Source organism: Convolutriloba macropyga, chromosome 5 (assembly GCF_964194025.1).
Source record: "Convolutriloba macropyga chromosome 5, txConMacr16.3, whole genome shotgun sequence".
NCBI lineage: Eukaryota > Metazoa > Xenacoelomorpha > Acoela > Convolutidae > Convolutriloba > Convolutriloba macropyga.
Window position 1 is genome coordinate 69,606,092 of NC_134472.1, and position 19,868 is coordinate 69,625,959.

A 19,868-nucleotide genomic window follows, 5' to 3' on the forward strand; every position below is an offset into this window, starting at 1 on the left:
GTTTTTTAAATATAAATTTGAACTATTTTTATTTTGCTTTTTTGCTCATTTTTCCGGCTATTTTTAACTTAACATGATCTATGCACAACTTATGAAATCTATGCGCAACTTGCGTCATTTTGTTAAACTTCTAATTTTATCTCATCATAAAATCTAATAGTTATTAAAATCTAATTATCTAATCTTATTTTTTTCAATGTCTCACAAATATATGATCACTTAAACTATGTAAACACATTTGAGCAGTGAAAAGAAAAGAATAGTCAAAAAAGAAAACAAAATCGAGACATCTTTGTGTCGGAGTTTACGATTCATAATGTTTCAGGCATTGCAGCCAAGCAACGAGGAGGAATCGAAGACTTTGACAAAGATTGTTGCCGACACCCAAGTGCTCGGCGAATCTTTCGCCCAAATTCAGGTATCGACATTGAACCCATATTAACGCAGAAAGAAACTGTCAACTTTGAACAGTTTATTTGTTTTTTTGTCTTGTGCATTTTTTATTGCAGTTTACGATTATGACGCAATTCACTTTTTCTGATGATCAAAATCATTTGAGTGATTTTAATTTTTGGCAAGTGACAACAAATTTTTAGCATAATGTTATCCAGTATTGTGCCCCACGGAACTGTTGAAACAATTGAAAAACCATTAAAAATTTTGATTGAAGTTTTAACATCGTCGAGTAACCAGATCTTTTGATTAACAATAAAGGCTATTTATTGTTACTGGGCTATTTACTGGGTGTCCCGCTTTTTCACCCCTATTCATTTAACCCCTCTATCATTTCACCCCGATTTATTCACGAGTGTATCATTTAACCCCTCTATCTTTTAACCCCACTATCATTTCACCCCGATTTTAATCTTTCTACCCATTTACTGTGAAGCTCAGAGCCTTAGAAAAACTCACATGATCATCACAGCTTGATGAACATAGCCAAAACGACTGACTGATTAGAAAAAATAAATCCGCATTGAGTCATATTGCAATTCTGTGTTTTAACTGATATTAACCCCTGAGATACTATGATTCAGTACTGAATTGATGATTTAGTACTGAGAATAACGAATGAATCAGTACTGATGTACTATGACACTAGGGTCTGGATTTTTTTCATTCTATAGAGACAATGATTGTTTCAGCTAAATTTCTCCCAGCGAGCGACACCGTTGATGGAACAAAGTGATCTACTGGAGCTGATTGAGAAAGAGCAGAGTTTCATCAATGGAAAGATTCAAGAGTTTATGGCTCTTGATTTGAGTCAGTATGGAGATTTGGAAACTTCCAGGGGAAAATTAGAGGTTAGACCCAAAAGTTTCGCATTTCAGTCATTGTTATGCTAATCTTATACTTTATTCTGAGCTGCAAAATTTGATCAATTCTTGTAGATTACTAATAATTTGCAGGCGAATAATCCCTTTTTGCAGCATTGAAAAATATAAGATGAAATTAATAAAATTCTATATAAAGATTATATTTTTGTATATGGAACTATATTATATATTATAGTTTTATTCAGTGATTAAATATCAGAAAAATTTTCTATTAATATGCATTTTTACCCTAGACAAAAATTCTTTTTAGCAAATTCTCTTAGAAAAAATTCTCTTAAAAATTATCTTAGAAAAATGTCTTTTAAATTTTTCAAATTTGAAAAAAAATTAAACTTTTTTAATCTGTGGAAGGATAATATACCACTTCTATAATTTAATAAATTTATTTTTTGTTTTTGCCCGAACCTATTCCATCTTTCTTTTGAACAAACTGACAGAACAGGCCCAAACGGCAAAATGTTCCCAGACAAAATAATTCATCTTAAACTTACACTACATTCCTGGTAACATCGTCCGAAATAATTATCGAAATAAGATCTTAAATCTTGTGACTTGTGCTTTTGAAGAAGCACAGGTCCATGTAATAATTATTAACTAATTATGAACCCCATGAAATTACGTATCAACTTTGTAGAATGTAGTAAAATGACATGGGAGAGGGAGAGTAAGTTAGATAATTTAGGTCAAGTTAATTAAGTTAAGTTAGATATTTGAGTTTAGCTTTCTGTTATTAAAGGCTCATTATTTCGAAGGCGCCAGAGAGGTGATTTGAGTGATATATCTTAAACAAACAAATTAATCAACAAAAGCATATTGAGCTGTCGATATATTTAGTTGAATTAACAAAGTTGTATTTGTGCATCAGGCCAAAGTCGAAGTGAGTGATTTAAGTAAACTAGAGAGCGAAGATTTGAAGTGAACTAGATACTTTGATCAAAAATGGAATTTCAATTTGAAGTAACTAAGGGTGAAATAATTTAAGTTGACCAAGTTCTGTGTGCTTTAAAAAAACAAATGTTCTATTTTGAAGCGAAAAAGATAAGGGGGGTAGCAGGACTTGGTGCCCTGCAAATGTGAGAGTTATATTAAGCGGACGCTTATGAAATTTTAATGTCAGGTACACCTAATGATCCTCTCAGGCTGATATACCTTTTGGGCCAATCCGATTATCCAACCCCGAGCTATTAACACCGGAAGTAGGGTGATTTGAAGGTTTTCGCTATGTTACGTGGAAATATGAACTTTTAAGTAGGAGATAACTGTATTAACCAGGCGAAACTGGGTTTACGTGTGAATTAATGTACTGAGTGATCTTAGGACGAGTCTAGGAAGCATAATTATGATTTTTAATATGAGAATGCAGTTTTAGCGGAAAAGTAGTTAACACTTAAATTGAAATAGCAATTTCTCACAAAGTTGAAATCTGATTGACCTGAAAATTGGGGGATAGACTAATTTGGGTACGAGGAATCCGATTTTGAAGTCGGATTTGACCCCAGACCAACCCGCACGGAACTAGCGCACGCCGGTGCTACGTGACGTAAAATTTAAATTGCTCGTGGAGTATTGGTAGTAGCCTTATGGTTTTTGGAGGGTTAGTGTAACTTTTCAAGGGCTTTCTAATGGTGCTTTTTTAAACTTCCGGGTGCGACCTGAAGTTGGTGCATCGGGACGACCCGGGTGCCGAAAACCGGAAATTAGCCTTTTTGAGCGGTCGAACGACTTTGAAATGGTATTAATATGATAACCTGAGACAGTTAGTGACAAAAAATAACCACCCCGGTCAGTTTTGACGAACTTGGATTTTTCGGTTTTCGGCACCCACGACTCGTTGAAAGTTTTTAAATTGCAAACGACTCGCAAGGGCTGATCCGCTGCTCATGAAATTTGGCAGGCATGTTGGTGGCACCCTATAGTTACTATAAAACCTTACCCGAAGACGTTTTGATCGCTACTTCGCAAGTTATTAAGTTAGGAAATTTGGGGTTATCCGGGAGGTCGATGAAAAGTGTGCGCGGTCATTGCTCGTGTTCTATTAGGAGTTAGGTGATAAAAATTTGTGAGTAGGTGTAACTATGGTAGGACTTTCCGCGCCAATAATTATTTTTACCAAATTGACCCTTCATTTTTGGCTATTGACCCCTAAGTGACCACTAGAGGTGAAATTTTGTGCTTTTAGGAATATTAGACTTTTTGGTGGTTTTTAACTGGGGAAATGCGTGAAATAGTTTCAAAATTGGAAATTACAATTGGTCTTTGGTTTAGGGTTGAGTTCAGTTATTTTTTAACGCGTGATTTTTGACAGGGATTGATTGCAGCTAGTTAATTTTATAGCGGAATTAGAGGTATAAGAACTTTTCAGAGCAACGTTCAATGTTTACTAAGCAAAAACTGATTGACATGTCAAGTGCAAATAAGAGATAAAGTGGAGTGGATTTGTTTACATAAGATTCCAAAGGTCGTGTACTTAAGATAAGGAGAAAGTTGAATAATGGTTGGTAGCAGTCGAAAGACAGAGCATAATTTGATATTGGTTTGTTTGCATAGCAAACAAAGCCCTCCTACAGATTGTGAGAGATTTCAAGTGTAAGTTGCAATGTTTACTTAAGAGATTAAATTTTGTTTGCTTAAGATAGGAGCGTATTGGTTGACTATAAATTGAAGTGACACGGAGAAAATTTGAGCAGAAGCAGACTTTGGAGATTTTGGGAGAACTTCAGAAGTTTGGTTTCGAACAAGCGAGAGAAAGTAGTTGGTTTAGTGGGACTGAACTTTAAAAGACTTGTAATCGCAAGACCAGTTGGGATACTGTGAGCGTTTTTGATTTAGTTCATTTGGGAAGTGAACCACGGTTATTGCTATTATTATATTAATTACTATTATAAATTGTCTTGAATTTGTCTTTTCCATTGATGGGCAAGTAATTCTCTTACCTTTGTCATCCATATAACTAGAATTGATATTACGAGACCCATTGTGAAATAACCTATTTCAAGGCAGTCTAATTTGCAACAGCATACAAGAGTGGAAGAGGGGAAATTGCAGAGTAACAAAGTAACGCTTGCTTCGCCAATTCAAAATCTACCTTTGGTTTATATTATTTGTTCGATCTTCTGGGCGACAGAGTCCCCTCACTGTTGAGCCTAGCAGAAATTCAGAAGACGACAAACTTTGTTTGAATCAGTTTTCAATTGTTCCATTAATTCAATTTCAGTCACCAAAATGAATCTCAATTAACTACATTTTCAATCAAGGTGGTCGTGGGGGGGGGGGGGGGGGGGGGTTGTTTAAAAATTTTTCCTCTTGGGCTGTTTTACCAATTCAAATTTTTCGGGTTTCTGAGATATAGCAAAATATCTGATTAATAGTTGTTTTGCTAAAGCAAACGCTTACGTCACAAAGGAGTGACAACAAAGAAATTATCCGCTATTTAGAAATTCGAGCGTGAAATTGAAAACCGAGAATTCACGGCAATTCAGCCTCTAGTACAAAAAACACAAGAACTGGCAGCTACCAGGGAACCATCAACGACTGGAGACGGCTATGAACCTGGGGTCGGTGCCGGTATAACTACGGACGCCGCCAATACTCTGGTAACGAGCTGGAATTGGTTGAAGCTGTTCATTGAAGTGCTTCAACACCAAATTGATCAAGTTCAAAATTACAAACAGGTAAGGAGGCTATCAAGGAGATTTTGATTGTTGCAAGTCCTACTTGAGTTTGGGAAATTTTTGAGTTTTTTGCTGAATTTTGGCCCAGAGTTAGGCTTAGAGTTAAAAAGTTGAAGATGAAACCAAATGTTGATTATGCGTATAACATTAACTTATAAAAGACCGCTTTAAAAAGAAGCTCAACTTGTCGAAGGAAGTTTTAGTTAACGAGAAAATAAAGGGATGAACCACAGGAACAAAAGAACACCCGTGATGAGAATTCTAGCATCTTGCATTATAAGCATCATTTGCTCATTTTTTTTTTCGAGGATTCAGATTATGTTAATTCAGAAAATATAACCAGATCATTCAATACTTACGTGCTCTGCGATAAAAAATAGTGCTGAAAATAGTTTCGGATAGATAAAAAACGTGCAAGATAAGCCTTTGAGTTTGACTAGAAACGATAATTTCGCTCATTGTTCTAGGTGCACCAGAACGGATCCGACAATATTCGCTGGCTGAGGTCGCAACTTGAGCTGTTAAAGCTTATCTCTACCAACTCGATCAGTGACGTCACGGGAGGGCAGGAAACTCTCCGACGTCTCAAGGATTTAAACTCGGCTTTAGACTCGAATGCTCAAGTTCTAATACGGATCTCGGAACAGTCGGAAGAGTTGCCCTCGATTGAATTGAGAGACAGGGTGGTTGAGTCTGAGAAGAAAAATGGCGGTGTTCAAGTGCATGAAGAGAACTGTTCAGTTGTAGTAATGATCGACCCTCCATCTGAAAAGGTGATTAGATGAAAGATTTTTAGACCTGTTTATAATTATTTTCTGCTGTGAGGTCTGGTGTTCTAAGACCTCTCACAATTTAAACTTTTTAATAAAGTGAATAATAAAAATTTTCTAAACTTCATCTGCTTATTGAGACTTCATCTGCATCCATAAATATGAGCTCATTGCAGAATTACACGTCAGAAACAAATTTATTGTCCTTTAAAAAGCCTGATTGAGCATTAACGGGTACAAGGCTACAAGACAATAACAACTGAATTGCATAAGAACTTTTGAATCCTTAAGAACAGCAACTTCATAAGAATTTTCGAATCCATAGACTAAAATGTGCGTTCGCACATGATGTTCCGACCCGCGCTCATCTACATTTTTGACTTAACTGTCAACCACATGAAGAGAAAATCAAAAATAAATCTTTGAATTTAAATAACCGTTACACAAACTATTACATGAATTTAATAATGCCATGCCTCATTACAGCGCTCAGAAGATTGGCCATTGATAAGAATGCGGGAGAAAAAACGAACAACAAAATGTGCAAAACCAAAAACATTTTCTACGGCAAAAATTCGACATCTAAACTTAAAAGCACATAGTAACAACGTTGAAATACAATCAGATAAAATCTTAACTACACAAATTAACTTTTTTGTTACTACAAAGCAGATGGGACTTTATATTAATGAAACTAGGCAAAAAGTTGACAAAAAGAAAAAATAAGGAGCCGAAATTCAAATATCAACCAATATTATTTAAACCAAATATTTTCGAACGTCCTGGAAACCATTAGCTTTTAACGAAAAATTTCTGGATACATTTACTAAAATCAATAACCAACCACAGGGATTTGTCTTTGGTTAGAATAAGCCACCAAAACGGACTAAAGATGTGGAAAAACTGAAACGGTTACAAACAATTTTCTAAAACACAATTTTTTGAAGCCATTTAAAGGTTTCGCTGTTATGTGAATTTCACTTTTTTTAATTTCAAATGTTATTTAAATTAATTCAAGTAAAATTATACTGAGAGATTAATTATGTTCACTTGAGTTTCATTCGAAAAATCATTAGGATCTGGTATTACGCGAATGTGCTTAATGAAGAGAAAAGGAACAAATATTTGTCCAACAAACAAAACATCAGTTACGACGTAATATCAATAGACACGCTAATATTTGAATTAAAAGTAAGAGGATGCGACCTCTCGATGATGGGAAATAGATACAAGTTGACAAATATAACAACAAACACTAAAAAGTTTAAAAAACGTTTGAAAAGAAATAACGTCATAAACTTTAAAGCGGTTTGCTGTAAACTTAATACATTTAGTAGCTTCAACCGTTCAACTCTCAGTTAGACGTTTATGAGACCTCTCGACATTTTACGACAACATAAAAAAAGAAGCGAAAACAGCAACTTGAAAAAAATTGAGAGAGACAGAGATGTGTCGAAGCCGTTAAAAAATGAACTATTCAGTAAAAACTTTCCGTTTCAAATAATTTTTCAACAAATATGGAATTATTTTTTTGTAACATTGTGACCTCAAAACAACCAACAAATTTGAAAAAATAATTTAATACCACAATTTTTGAGAAAAGCCCTAATATCAAAGCCATAAAATAAAGTTCAAAAGCTTTCAACGGAAATCATTAAATAATAAATTATAATCAATTATGCCTCGATCGGAGGCAATAATTTGTGTCATTCTTGAATCATCAATAAGTCATCACAATAAGTCGTATGATTATGAGAGCGACAACAATTACAGACAAAAACCAAAAAAAATTCGTAGTAAATGTGCAATAAGACAGTGTCGAGGCCATTAAAACCACACGTTTTTCTCTGAACAACTTATCTATGGTCAATTGAAAGTCGTTTGCAAGCCAATGGGAACTGTCAATAAAAAGATAATGTGATAAGATTTCAATGGGGAACCAAAATTATGAAAAAAAAAATTGAAAAGTTGTAACATCGAAGTCATAAAGATAATAGTTAGAAGATAAAACCGCTAAAACAATTAATTTTGGTTGCAGTAGAAAGGGAGGGAATCTTGTCTTGTCATCACTGAGACTGACCTACAGTTCACCAAAATAAGTTTAAGATTGGTCAATGTTCAAAGTACTTCGAAAAATTATTTTTAAAGTCTTAACAGCCATTAAATTCAATAGCTTTCAACGGAAATCAATAAATAACTTAAGTTATGCCTCGATGTGAATACAAGGATGTTTGTAATTTTTAGGTCATCAATAGGACATCACGTTACATTTTGTGACTATGAAAACAACAAGCAGTACAAGCAAAAACGGAAAATTCAGTAGAAAAGTGCGAGAAGAAAGTGTCGAAGACATTTAAACCATAAGCTTTTCTCTGACAACCATATATATGATCCATTGAAGATCTTCTCAGAGCCAATAGGAAATATCAGTATTGGGATAATGTGATACGTTTTCAAAAGGAACCAAAATTACGAAAGAAACAATAAAAGTTTTCTTTTTAAATTATGAGAACTCGTGGCACTGAAGTCATATAACAAACACACTTAGCAGATAAAACCTTTAGACAGAATATATTTGGTTGTATTAGAAAAGAACTGGGCCCTTTCAATAGTGAGACTAATCTACAGTTCACAGAAGCAAGTTTAACATCTGTTAATAATAAAAAAAATTCGAAAAAATATTTTTAAAGACTTAACAGCCATAAGCTGTCCACTCAAATGTCTACATAGGTTCACTTATTGCTCTTTAGGAAGCCTATTGCACGTTTTGTCAGCCAGTCGATGTCATAGGACTACAAAATCTTACTAAAATCTCAAAAAGAGTATCAAAATGCAAATAAAAAATACGAAAGCTCATAGTAGGAGCCATGAAAAAATGAGCGATTCATTGAAAACGAATTATTTTTTCATTGGGCATCAACTGACTGTAAATGAGATTTGTCATCAACAGAACCTTGATTTGAAAAAAGACCAGTCTCTAAGTGACTTGAAAAAATATGAAATGGTTTTTTCAAATAATAGCTCTCAAATAGAAATCGAGTTTTTTTGATACTAAGCTTCCCTATGAGACAAAAAGTAGCCTTTTTATGGCCTTTCATCTGTTAGAAACACAAATTTGTTTCATTTTTATTATAAATTGTTTTTTTGAATTCATTTTTTAATAGAAAAAATCTTAATTTGAACAAAAATTATGCTAAAAGTGAACAAACATGCCAAACATCACGTGTTCACACAAAACTTTAAACCTCGATAACTCCTAGAAAAAACAAAACTAAAAAAATCTTTTAAATTCCGAACTATACACTAGACGAGCGTTTTAGTGATACCACTCACATTTCTCTACGATGAATATATCGATCGGCCAAAATTGTCTCAACAAAAAAAACCCATTTGAGTATATAGTTTCTCCCCCCCACAAGTGGGGTCGGAACAAAGATGTCATTGTCTTTCTGACTTTTAATTCCATTAAACGGTTATACCAGAAGCCAATTTTTGAAAGCAAATTAATTTATCCGAAATTTTTCGTACGACTCGAAGAGGAGTTATGGTGATTTTCAGTTTTTAAATTGGTCGAGTGTAAGTGAAACAGTACGTAAAAGTCAATGCCGCACATGAAAACAAGCTTTTTATGTCAATGGATGAGCCAATATGAAAAGAAGTTAGGATTTTTGTTAATGCATTTTCTGAGGAAACGAGAAAAGTAGGTGTGAAAAATTATTTGAGCGTTCGGGAACATTTGTGATTATTTTAAGCATTTATACACTTTTAGATGCAAAATTGTGCTATTTTTGTCATTGTGCTACTTCAGATTTTTTAGTGGTTATTAGCTTTCTGAACTTTAAGTTAACAGGGTGTTTTTGAACTGCAGTTTGTCGTGTTTTTTCGAAACCTTGTTGGCTTTTAGATTTAATTGGTATTGTTCTGAATGTTTTATGTTTAACAATGTAGTTAAATTATTGAACATTTTGTCTGTTGTTAAAATAAATCTACCTGGTTTGTCGTTGTGCTTTCGTTATTGTGGTTTTCAGGACTGTTTTTCTTTAACTCTTGCGCACTTAGAAGTACTCCATAAATTTTGTTTTCAAAAGTAGTTTTTGATGGGTGCGAATCTACTGTTATAAATGTATTTTTAAGAAAGAACATTTGTGTTTTTCTTCTTTTTTAGCTGCTCTTTATCGGTTTTTAATTTAATTTTTTCTTTCCTGTTTACAGGCTTTTTTAATTTTTTCTAACATGTTGTCAGTCATTGACCGAATAAAAGTGTTTCTGGAGTTTAAGTTGTGGTGGGTCATTTTTGAGTAGAGTAAAAAGTTCGCCATAGGGTTTTGATGTCTCTGTTCTTCAAATTTCTTTTTTCTTTAATGTATATAACCTTAATAAGTTGTTATCCAATTAAATTAAGTAGTTTCTTGAAGTCTGTGGCAAGTCTTTCTTCGAGTCGAGTCTGGAGTCGTGTGGCTCTGTTTTTTCTATCTAGGAAGCTAAAGTTTAAGGAGCTTACAGTTTAAAGAGAGAAAAGTAGTTGTCATCATTTGATAGTAGAGTTGTAACATTAATTGACACTTCAATATAACAATGATATTTATCTATGAAACAGTGCTTTGCTAAATCTTTAGTGATAGGTAAAAATCGATTTGGCATATATTTCAGACGGAATCATCTACTATTGCTGTCCATGGCAACGATATGGTCCAACTGGTGTCACGTGACCACAACTTATGGACAGTAGCGACAGTAAATGGCGATCAAGTCCAACTTCCACCCAACATCCTCCTTCCACTTCCAACTGAATCCACCAAAACTGTCGAGATGCTCCTCGAGTATGACCTTGAAACTTTTTAGGGATTATTTTTCGCATTCGTGGAACTAACCCTTTTTGAAACATTTCGTTGTTCTCAACTTCACTTGCCACCAGATCCATCGCATTTTCGATGAGAGTGTAGCTCTAGTTAGTCTCTGAAGGATTGAAACAATATATCTTTCACGCGCTTATCTTTTAGATTTTTAAAAATTGAGGCTAACATAAAAACTTTTAACTGCCCGCATCGATGGAGTATAACCATCCGGTACACAATGATATAATTGTATCGGTTTATAATAACATACATTAATTGTGGCGGCTGTTTTGTCTCCACCCTTTATCAGTTTGTACCTACTATTATTGGGGCAAAAATACGCAATTACTTGATGACTGATGTCCAAAACTAAAAAAGTTTGTTCAAAACTAAACCCTGTCGAATTGTTAGTTTAATTTCATCTCTTATTTTCCGGGAAAGAGCGATCAAAAGAGCTGAAAAGCGCTCAATAACGAAATAGTCTCGCGTTTTTTTACATCAGCCTTACATCGCTGTTTTTTTCAAAGCAGATTGTTATCAGCCTTCCGTACAATAGCACATAACTAACTGCCGTATAGTTGTTCCGACCCCTCTTGAGTAGGGAGAAACTATATACTCAAATGGTTTTTTGTTCAGTCAATTTTGACCGATCGATTTATTCATCGTAGAGAGTTGTGAGTAGTATCAATAAAAAACCGTCCAGAGTGTAGAATGTGGAATTAAAAAGATTTTATGGCATTTCGTTTTCTAGACCGAGTTATCGATGTTTAAATTTTTGTGAATATTAGACCGTTTTGCCATATTTTTATTCACATTTTCCGGAATTTCTGCCTAAAATTTTGTCAATTTTGGCTAAAATTTGTGAAAATTGTTAAGAATAGTGTTGTTGATTTCGTAATTAAAAACAAATTCAATGTTGACACTTTATTTCATTTTTTACCAAAAGTTTTTGGCTAAGTTTTTCAAAATTCTGCCTTTTTCATCGAAAATAGCACGAAATAAGCTTCTTTAGTCAACTTTGATTAAATTTGCCGGAAGTACACATGCAAAAACACAATCTTTTTACACTCAAAAGGGGCTATTATTCCTACTTCAACTTCCATTGAGAGTGATCTGTAATTAAAATTTTTCTGTCTTTTGCTAACTTTACTCCTTGATTATCAAAAACAGCATTTATTTGTGATTTTGTAACTAACAAACTATCTATATCTATGGCATTTGAAAAAGTAAGTGTTCCTTATGAACGAACCAACAGCATCAGCAGGGCTAGTTTCTTTTAAGTTTTTTGATTTTTAAATAAATAATGGCTTATTGAACTTTGGCTCTAACATCCTTTGCCCATTTTTCAAGTTTTGCTGTCTTGTCACATTAGCACATTATTGACAGTTCACATATCACATAAATGGCCTTCAAAATAAGTTACGATTGAATATATCAAAACCCTTAAAGATATTGAGTATGGTTATAAGGGCTCCGACACTACTTTCTCGAAGAATTTAATTGATTTTTTTTTAAATTTGTCTCTAACTGTCGTTTTTGCTTTGTCTTTTTAGTCGTATGAAATTTCCTGTATAATGACATGTTTCTTTGGCTCTTATGGAAAAATAGATGAGTTGATATTCTGCTGTTAGTTGTTAGCTGAGGGCTGTCATGAGTTTGAAGAAAATCATTTTCAAGTATAAAAAAAAACTTTTTTAACTTTGCATTTTTGTTTCTTTTATTGTCTATTCGTTACCTAGTCTCGTTATTTACATCTCATATATGACATTATTGGTTTCAAGGGAAGGTGTCACGAGGCATTGGTTTCACAAAATCTTTTGTTTTTAAAGTATTCCTGATGACTTTACTGGCTTCGACACGAGTTTTTCACAAAAAACGGAAAATAATTTTTGTTTTTGTCATATTTGACGTTCTTTTTGTAGATGTCAGACAAATTCTGGATAACTACAGGTCTCATGGGCTTCCTTTGGACGAACAAACGAGCCTATTTACTTAGTTCATTTTTAAATTATTGGCTTTCATGACTTTGAAAATTTTTTTCGAAAAATTCAAAAGTATTACTTAGTTTTGCTCTTTTTTCTTTTTGTCTACATTTTACCTAGTGTTATTAATGAGAGGTCACACACTAATTTATCGGTTGTAAAGGAGGGCGCAATCGAACGTTTGTTGAGGGGCAAAAGATGGCTTTACGGCTTCGTTAACGTTTTCTGGCAAATTTCAATGAAATTTTTGTTTTTTGTCTATTCGTTGTTCTTTTTGTAACCGCATAAAAAATTGAATAACGACAGGATATAATGTCCCTCTATAGAAGCATAGGTAATCAAAAACCTGTAGAAAATTTTGAATTGATTTCTAATGGTTTTCACTTTTTTTGAAATTAATTGTTTTTTAAAAAAAGTAAGCGAATTTTTCAAATTGACGGTTTTTGTTCTTTTTTGTCTAATTGTTACCGCGCCTTATTATGGACTGGTTCCATATTTTTTCTAGTGATGTACAAGTTATTTTGTTTGGTTTCAATTTTTTTGGCGCGATTTTGACTTTATTATTAAGATTTGTTTTTTAAAATGGACATAAAGTTTTGGTTGTAATCAATGTTTGTTGTTGTTGTTGTTTGATTTTGCTGTTCGTCTTGACTCGCTTTCTTAATATTGGCCGATCTCATCAATCTAATGCGTCATTTTTTTTACTCCACTGAGTTATTTGCTTTGGAGGTTATCTTTTGGTTCATACGTCAACCTTTTTTGAAAAGTACTTTAATTTTTGGGGTTTTCTGTCTGTTCCTCATATGGTAGACAATTATGAAAAAATTGCGAATGAGCGCGGTCGGAACCTTATGTGCAATTGCACATTATCGCGCCTCCTTGTTTTAACTCTAGAGTTGTTTGTTGTTGTTTTTGTTTCAGACTGGAATCGCTATTCAATGAGGTGAATGTGATGTGCAACAGTAAACTGACTGAAGCACAGATTAATCTGGAGATATTGTCTCTTGAGGAACACCTCATTCTACTCTCAGCTCCATTCACTAATAAAGTGAGGAAAAGTTTAATTTGATGACCGAGTTACTATTTCCATGTTTATTGGGATGAATACTTTTAAAAAGAACAAAGAACTTGAGGAAAAGATATATTCTCTCGAAACGTTTAAGAGTTTGATCTCTTTTGCCAATAAAAACCGAGAGGGGTACTACAGTTTTAATTCGAAAATTTAATTTACACGTTAATCAAATGATCTTAGAATTTTTTGCCCTGGACAAGAAGCGGCACTAGTTATTGCTAAAATTAAACATGATACACATGCTAAAATATAACCATGATGAACCGTGAAAACATGCATCATAGATACGTGTATTCCAGAACACAGACCATCAAAACTCGACATCATCGTTAATGGCTAAATGAGCTAATCACAATAAAATCACAATAAAACAGATCCGATGAAAACAATGCATGAGAGTGAGTCTTGATGAACCATGTAAGGATGTTTTGAAAACCCTAATCAAAGAGAATTTCGCAAAAAACACACGGATTGTCAAAATCGAATCTGAGTTGGCACAGATGAAGATTTAAAAAAATCAACTGGAAAGATATCAATCAAAAAATTGTTTATTTTATTGTAATCTGCCGTTTTGTTCAAATGGAACCTACCTCTCAAACGTTATTGACCTTATCCAAAATGTTGATTGTCAACATTGAACCGCGCGATTTTAAACCGTGCCATTCGTTGGGCAGATGATCGCCATTCAATCCACCGCCAGTAATTGCAAAGTTCGTCTATTTTGACGAGAAGGAATGATCTGGACCAGGCAGGAAGGGTTTGCTAAGGAACTATAAGAATCCAAATAATGGCAAAGCAGTTTTTATTCTAGAGCGGTTGAGCAAGTACGATAAATCATTGAAAAAGGAAGCTCATGCAAAACAGTTAAAAGTCACCTCTAAGAACTCGGCACCACTTGCGCAAATCGAGTCTGACGGGATGGGATGACGCGATATCTAGAGCTGAACTCTAATCAGGATATTTTTGAATTGCAACCCGTTGCTAGTAAAATCGATCCCAAGTTCAGTTATCCAAGGAATCGACAACACAGATGAAGATTTAAAAAATCAACTGGAAAGATATCAATCAAAAAATTGTTTATTTTATTGTAATCTGCCGTTTTGTCCAAATGGAACCAACCTCTCAAATGTTATTGAACTCATCCAGAATGTTGATTGTCAACATTGAACCGCGCGATTTTAAAGTGTGCCATTCGTTGGGCAGATGATCACCATTCAATCCACCACCAGTAATTGCAAAGTTCAGGTATAGGACAGAAACTAAAAGAAGGCATCTCAAATGAAGTCGTTGTTAGTCTTCAGGTTAATAACTTTATGAGTATGTGGCTTTATGAAGCAAACTGCAACGAATTTTTGTAAATAATTGGGGATTTTAAAAAGAAATCATCTTCGGGACTTGATGATATTCGTACGATTTTAATAAGGAAAACACGTTCCTTCCCTTGCAAGCATCTTGTTCATTGGACCTCTGCGTATGACAGAGGCGAAAGACTAGATGATTACCTGCAAGCCAAATTCGCTGCTCATTGTGTGGAGTAAAAACTTTTAACGCTTTATGTAAAATCAAATTTATACTTACTTTGAAACGTTTGATATGTTCCATCCTAATCAGATTTGTTTTAAAAAAAACAGCACAACTGATGCCATTGCAAAATTAACGGAAACAGTTATTGATAACCGCAATTTTCAGGTGATAACCACTAGCCACCATTCAAATTGACAGATGATCAACAAGATGATCTTTGAAATTGTTGTTGAAAAAACCAAAGTGCAAACGAAAGTTTGAAAAAATTTCACTGAGATAAAGAGGTGCCCTTTAATAAAAAAAGAACAAAGAACTTGAGGAAAAGATATATTCTCTCGAAACGTTTAAGAGATTGATCTCTTTTTCCAATAAAAACTGAGAGGGGTACTACAGTTTTAATTCGAAAATTTAATTTACACGTTAATCAAATGATCTTAGAATTTTTTGCCCTGGACAAGAAGCGGCACTAGTTATTGCTAAAATTAAACATGATACACATGCTAATATATAACCATGATGAACCATGAAAACATGCATCATAGATACGTGTATTCCAGAACACAGACCATCAAAACTCGACATCATCGTTAATGGCTAAATGAGCTAATCACAATAGAATCACAATAAAACAGATCCGATGAAAACAATGCATGAGAGTGAGTCTTGATGAACCATGTAAGGACGTTTTGAAAACCCTAATCAAAGAGAATTTCGCAAAAAACACACGGATTGTCAAAATGGAATCTGAGTTGGCACAGATGAAGATTAAAAAAAATCAACTGGAAAGATATCAATCAAAAAATTGTTTATTTTATTGTAATCTGCCGTTTTGTTCAAATGGAACCTACCTCTCAAGCGTTATTGACCTTATCCAATATGTTGATTGTCAACATTGAACCGCGCGATTTTAAACCGTGCCATTCGTTGGGCAGATGATTGCCATTCAATCCACCGCCAGTAATTGTAAAGTTCGTCTATTTTGACGAGAAGGAATGATCTGGACCAGGCAGGAAGGGTTTGCTAAGGAACTATAAGAATCCAAATAATGGCAAAGCAGTTTTTATTCTAGAGCGGTTGAGCAAGTACGATAAATCATTGAAAAAGGAAGCTCATGCAAAACAGTTAAAAGTCACCTCTAAGAACTCGGCACCACTTGCGCAAATCGAGTCTGACGGGATGGGATGACGCGATATCTAGAGCTGAACTCTAATCAGGATATTTTTGAATTGCAACCCGTTGCTAGTAAAATCGATCCCAAGTTCAGTTATCCAAGGAATCGACAACACAGATGAAGATTAAAAAAAATCAACTGGAAAGATATCAATCAAAAAATTGTTTATTTTATTGTAATCTGCCGTTTTGTTCAAATGGAACCTACCTCTCAAATGTTATTGAACTCATCCAGAATGTTGATTGTCAACATTGAACCGCGCGATTTTAAAGCGTGCCATTCGTTGGGCAGATGATCGCCATTCAATCCACCACCAGTAATTGCAAAGTTCAGGTATAGGACAGAAACTAAAAGAAGGCATCTCAAATGAAGTCGTTGTTAGTCTTCAGGTTAATAACTTTATGAGTATGTGGCTTTATGAAGCAAACTGCAACGAATTTTTGCAAATAATTGGGATTTTAAAAAGAAATCATCTTCGGGACTTGATGATATTCGTACGATTTTAATAAGGAAAACACGTTCCTTCCCTTGCAAGCATCTTGTTCATTGGACCTCTGCGTATGACAGAGGCGAAAGACTAGATGATTACCTGCAAGCCAAATTCGCTGCTCATTGTGTGGAGTAAAAACTTTTAACGCTTTATGTAAAATCAAATTTATACTTACTTTGAAACGTTTGATATGTTCCATCCTAATCAGATTTGTTTTAAAAAAAACAGCACAACTGATGCCATTGCAAAATTAACGGAAACAGTTATTGATAACCGCAATTTTCAGGTGATAACCACTAGCCACCATTCAAATTGACAGATGATCAACAAGATGATCTTTGAAATTGTTGTTGAAAAAACCAAAGTGCAAACGAAAGTTTGAAAAAATTTCCCTGAGATAAAGAGGTGCCCTTTAATAAAAAAAGAACAAAGAACTTGAGGAAAAGATATATTCTCTCGAAACGTTTAAGAGATTGATCTCTTTTTCCAATAAAAACTGAAAGGGGTACTACAGTTTTAATTCGAAAATTTAAATTACACGTTAATCAGATGATCTTAGAATTTTTTGCCCTGGACAAGAAGCGGCACTAGTTATTGCTAAAATTAAACATGATACACATGCTAAAATATAACCATGATGAACCGTGAAAACATGCATCATAGATACGTGTATTCCAGAACACAGACCATCAAAACTCGACATCATCGTTAATGGCTAAATGAGCTAATCACAATAGAATCACAATAAAACAGATCCGATGAAAACAATGCATGAGAGTGAGTCTTGATGAACCATGTAAGGACGTTTTGAAAACCCTAATCAAAGAGAATTTCGCAAAAAACACGGATTGTCAAAATGGAATCTGAGTTGGCACAGATGAAGATTAAAAAAAAATCAACTGGAAAGATATCAATCAAAAAATTGTTTATTTTATTGTAATCTGCCGTTTTGTTCAAATGGAACCTACCTCTCAAACGTTGTTGACCTTATCCAAAATGTTGATTGTCAACATTGAACCGCGCGATTTTAAACCGTGCCATTCGTTGGGCAGATGATCGCCATTCAATCCACCGCCAGTAATTGTAAAGTTCGTCTATTTTGACGAGAAGGAATGATCTGGACCAGGCAGGAAGGGTTTGCTAAGGAACTATAAGAATCCAAATAATGGCAAAGCAGTTTTTATTCTAGAGCGTTTGAGCAAGTACGATAAATCATTGAAAAAGGAAGCTCATGCAAAACAGTTAAAAGTCACCTCTAAGAACTCGGCACCACTTGCGCAAATCGAGTCTGACGGGATGGGATGACGCGATATCTAGAGCTGAACTCTAATCAGGATATTTTTGAATTGCAACCCGTTGCTAGTAAAATCGATCCCAAGTTCAGTTATCCAAGGAATCGACAACAAAAGCAAATCCAAGGACACACTACAACAGCTTGATTGGTGGAAATCAGTGAAATTATTTACAACACGCCTGTTCCGAAGCTAACAAAGAAACTAAATTTTGTTCACGATACACCTTTATCAACCAAACGGCTTTCCCTAAAGCGTTTGCGTGCAAATTTTGGAAACAACGACTATAGCACTCTACTGGAGGAACTAAAAAGCAGGAGAGCTGATGAAGACGAATTGCTAGACTATGTTATGGGTCTCATTAGCGATTCACCGGATGCCAAAGAAACTTTTCTTTCTGATTTTGAGGAACAGCTGTTTCGGATCGAAGAATGCTATGAAGAGTCTGGAACATAAGTGCTCACCTAATAGATTAATTAAAATTGCCAAAATTAGATCTGCATCAAATCACTACAAAATTTTACACTTAAACACTAGATTCATTAAAAACATCACGAAGAATTAGAGTCACTGATATCTTGTTTCTAGTCATATTTTTAACAGAATCTTGGTTAACAGATAATGATGATCCAATTTTAACCAAAGTAGCAAATAGTGGTACTTACTTGTCAAAATCAGGCAGTGTAGGGGTAGAGGAATTATGGTTCAAATAATTGACGAGGTGAACTTGTTTGAAGATGTGAATTGCAATTCAAATCAAAGACTTTGGCTCACTTGAAACTCGGAGATTTGGAAACTGCCTTGTTGGTAGTTTACAACCCCAACAAATTTAACAAGCAGAATTTCTTTTTTGAGCTAGATAAAACACTGGAAGACATCAATGAAAGTTTTGACCGAATAATTATTGTGGAGATTTCAATATCAACGTGCTGGATCAAAAACTGATGACTTCATCATATCTTTCGACTATCCAATCGAACGGATGTCAACAGTGTTTTTGTGAGCAAACTCTTATCAGCCAAAATACTTCTGACTTATTTGGGTCATTTTTCGTTAAACAAATTTAAAGATCCAGGAAGGGTTTGTAATGGAAGGTCAAAATTATTGCGATCACTCTCATTTTGTGTTGCATTTTGAGAAGAATAGCAAAAGTTGTTTATCCGAAATTGGTTTTCGTGACACCAGTTTTTCGTAATCTTTGAATGAAGTGGCTTATTTTCTTGAACCTTTCAAAGCACTAGCTAAATATAATATGATAACATGTAACGGAAAGTACAATCTGTGCTTTTGACATAATTGAAAATACTTTTAAAGATGTATTAGCAATGTTTGCACCTTAATGGTTTGATGAGAATTTGAAATATTTGATTTGCAAACGAAACCAATTACATAAGTCATGGAAAACGGATAATCAGAACAACGGAAATTAGAGTAATTTAAAGGACTGTATAAAGTGGAGAAAACAATCAAAGCAATAAAGAATTTTTACCATGAGCAAAAGTTCTCAAAATGCATCGGAGACTCAAAACAAATTTATATAGTTTTAAATGAGCTCAAGGGCATTACTATTATAAACTGTAACGTTTCTTACTTTGTAAAAGATGGTAGAAGAGATAATGCTATCCTGGATGTTGCAAACAAGCTCAACATTTTTTTAGGTATAGGACAGAAACTAAAAGAAGGCATCTCAAATGAAGTCGTTGTTAGTCTTCAGGTTAATAACT

At 34.3% G+C, this 19,868-nt stretch overlaps 1 protein-coding gene across 2 annotated transcripts in view; it reads left to right on the forward strand.

Annotated features, from left to right (window-relative positions):
• Nucleotides 1-19,868, forward strand: part of LOC142339596 (uncharacterized) — a 144,716-nt gene that overhangs the window by 21,603 nt on the left and 103,245 nt on the right. For both annotated transcript variants that reach the window (XM_075389745.1, XM_075389746.1), the window contains exons 9-14: nt 326-418; nt 1,146-1,304; nt 4,772-5,008; nt 5,476-5,781; nt 10,429-10,598; nt 13,517-13,643. In XM_075389745.1, coding sequence (XP_075245860.1) covers nt 326-418; nt 1,146-1,304; nt 4,772-5,008; nt 5,476-5,781; nt 10,429-10,598; nt 13,517-13,643 — 1,092 coding nt within the window. The remainder of the gene's footprint in view (nt 1-325; nt 419-1,145; nt 1,305-4,771; nt 5,009-5,475; nt 5,782-10,428; nt 10,599-13,516; nt 13,644-19,868) is intronic.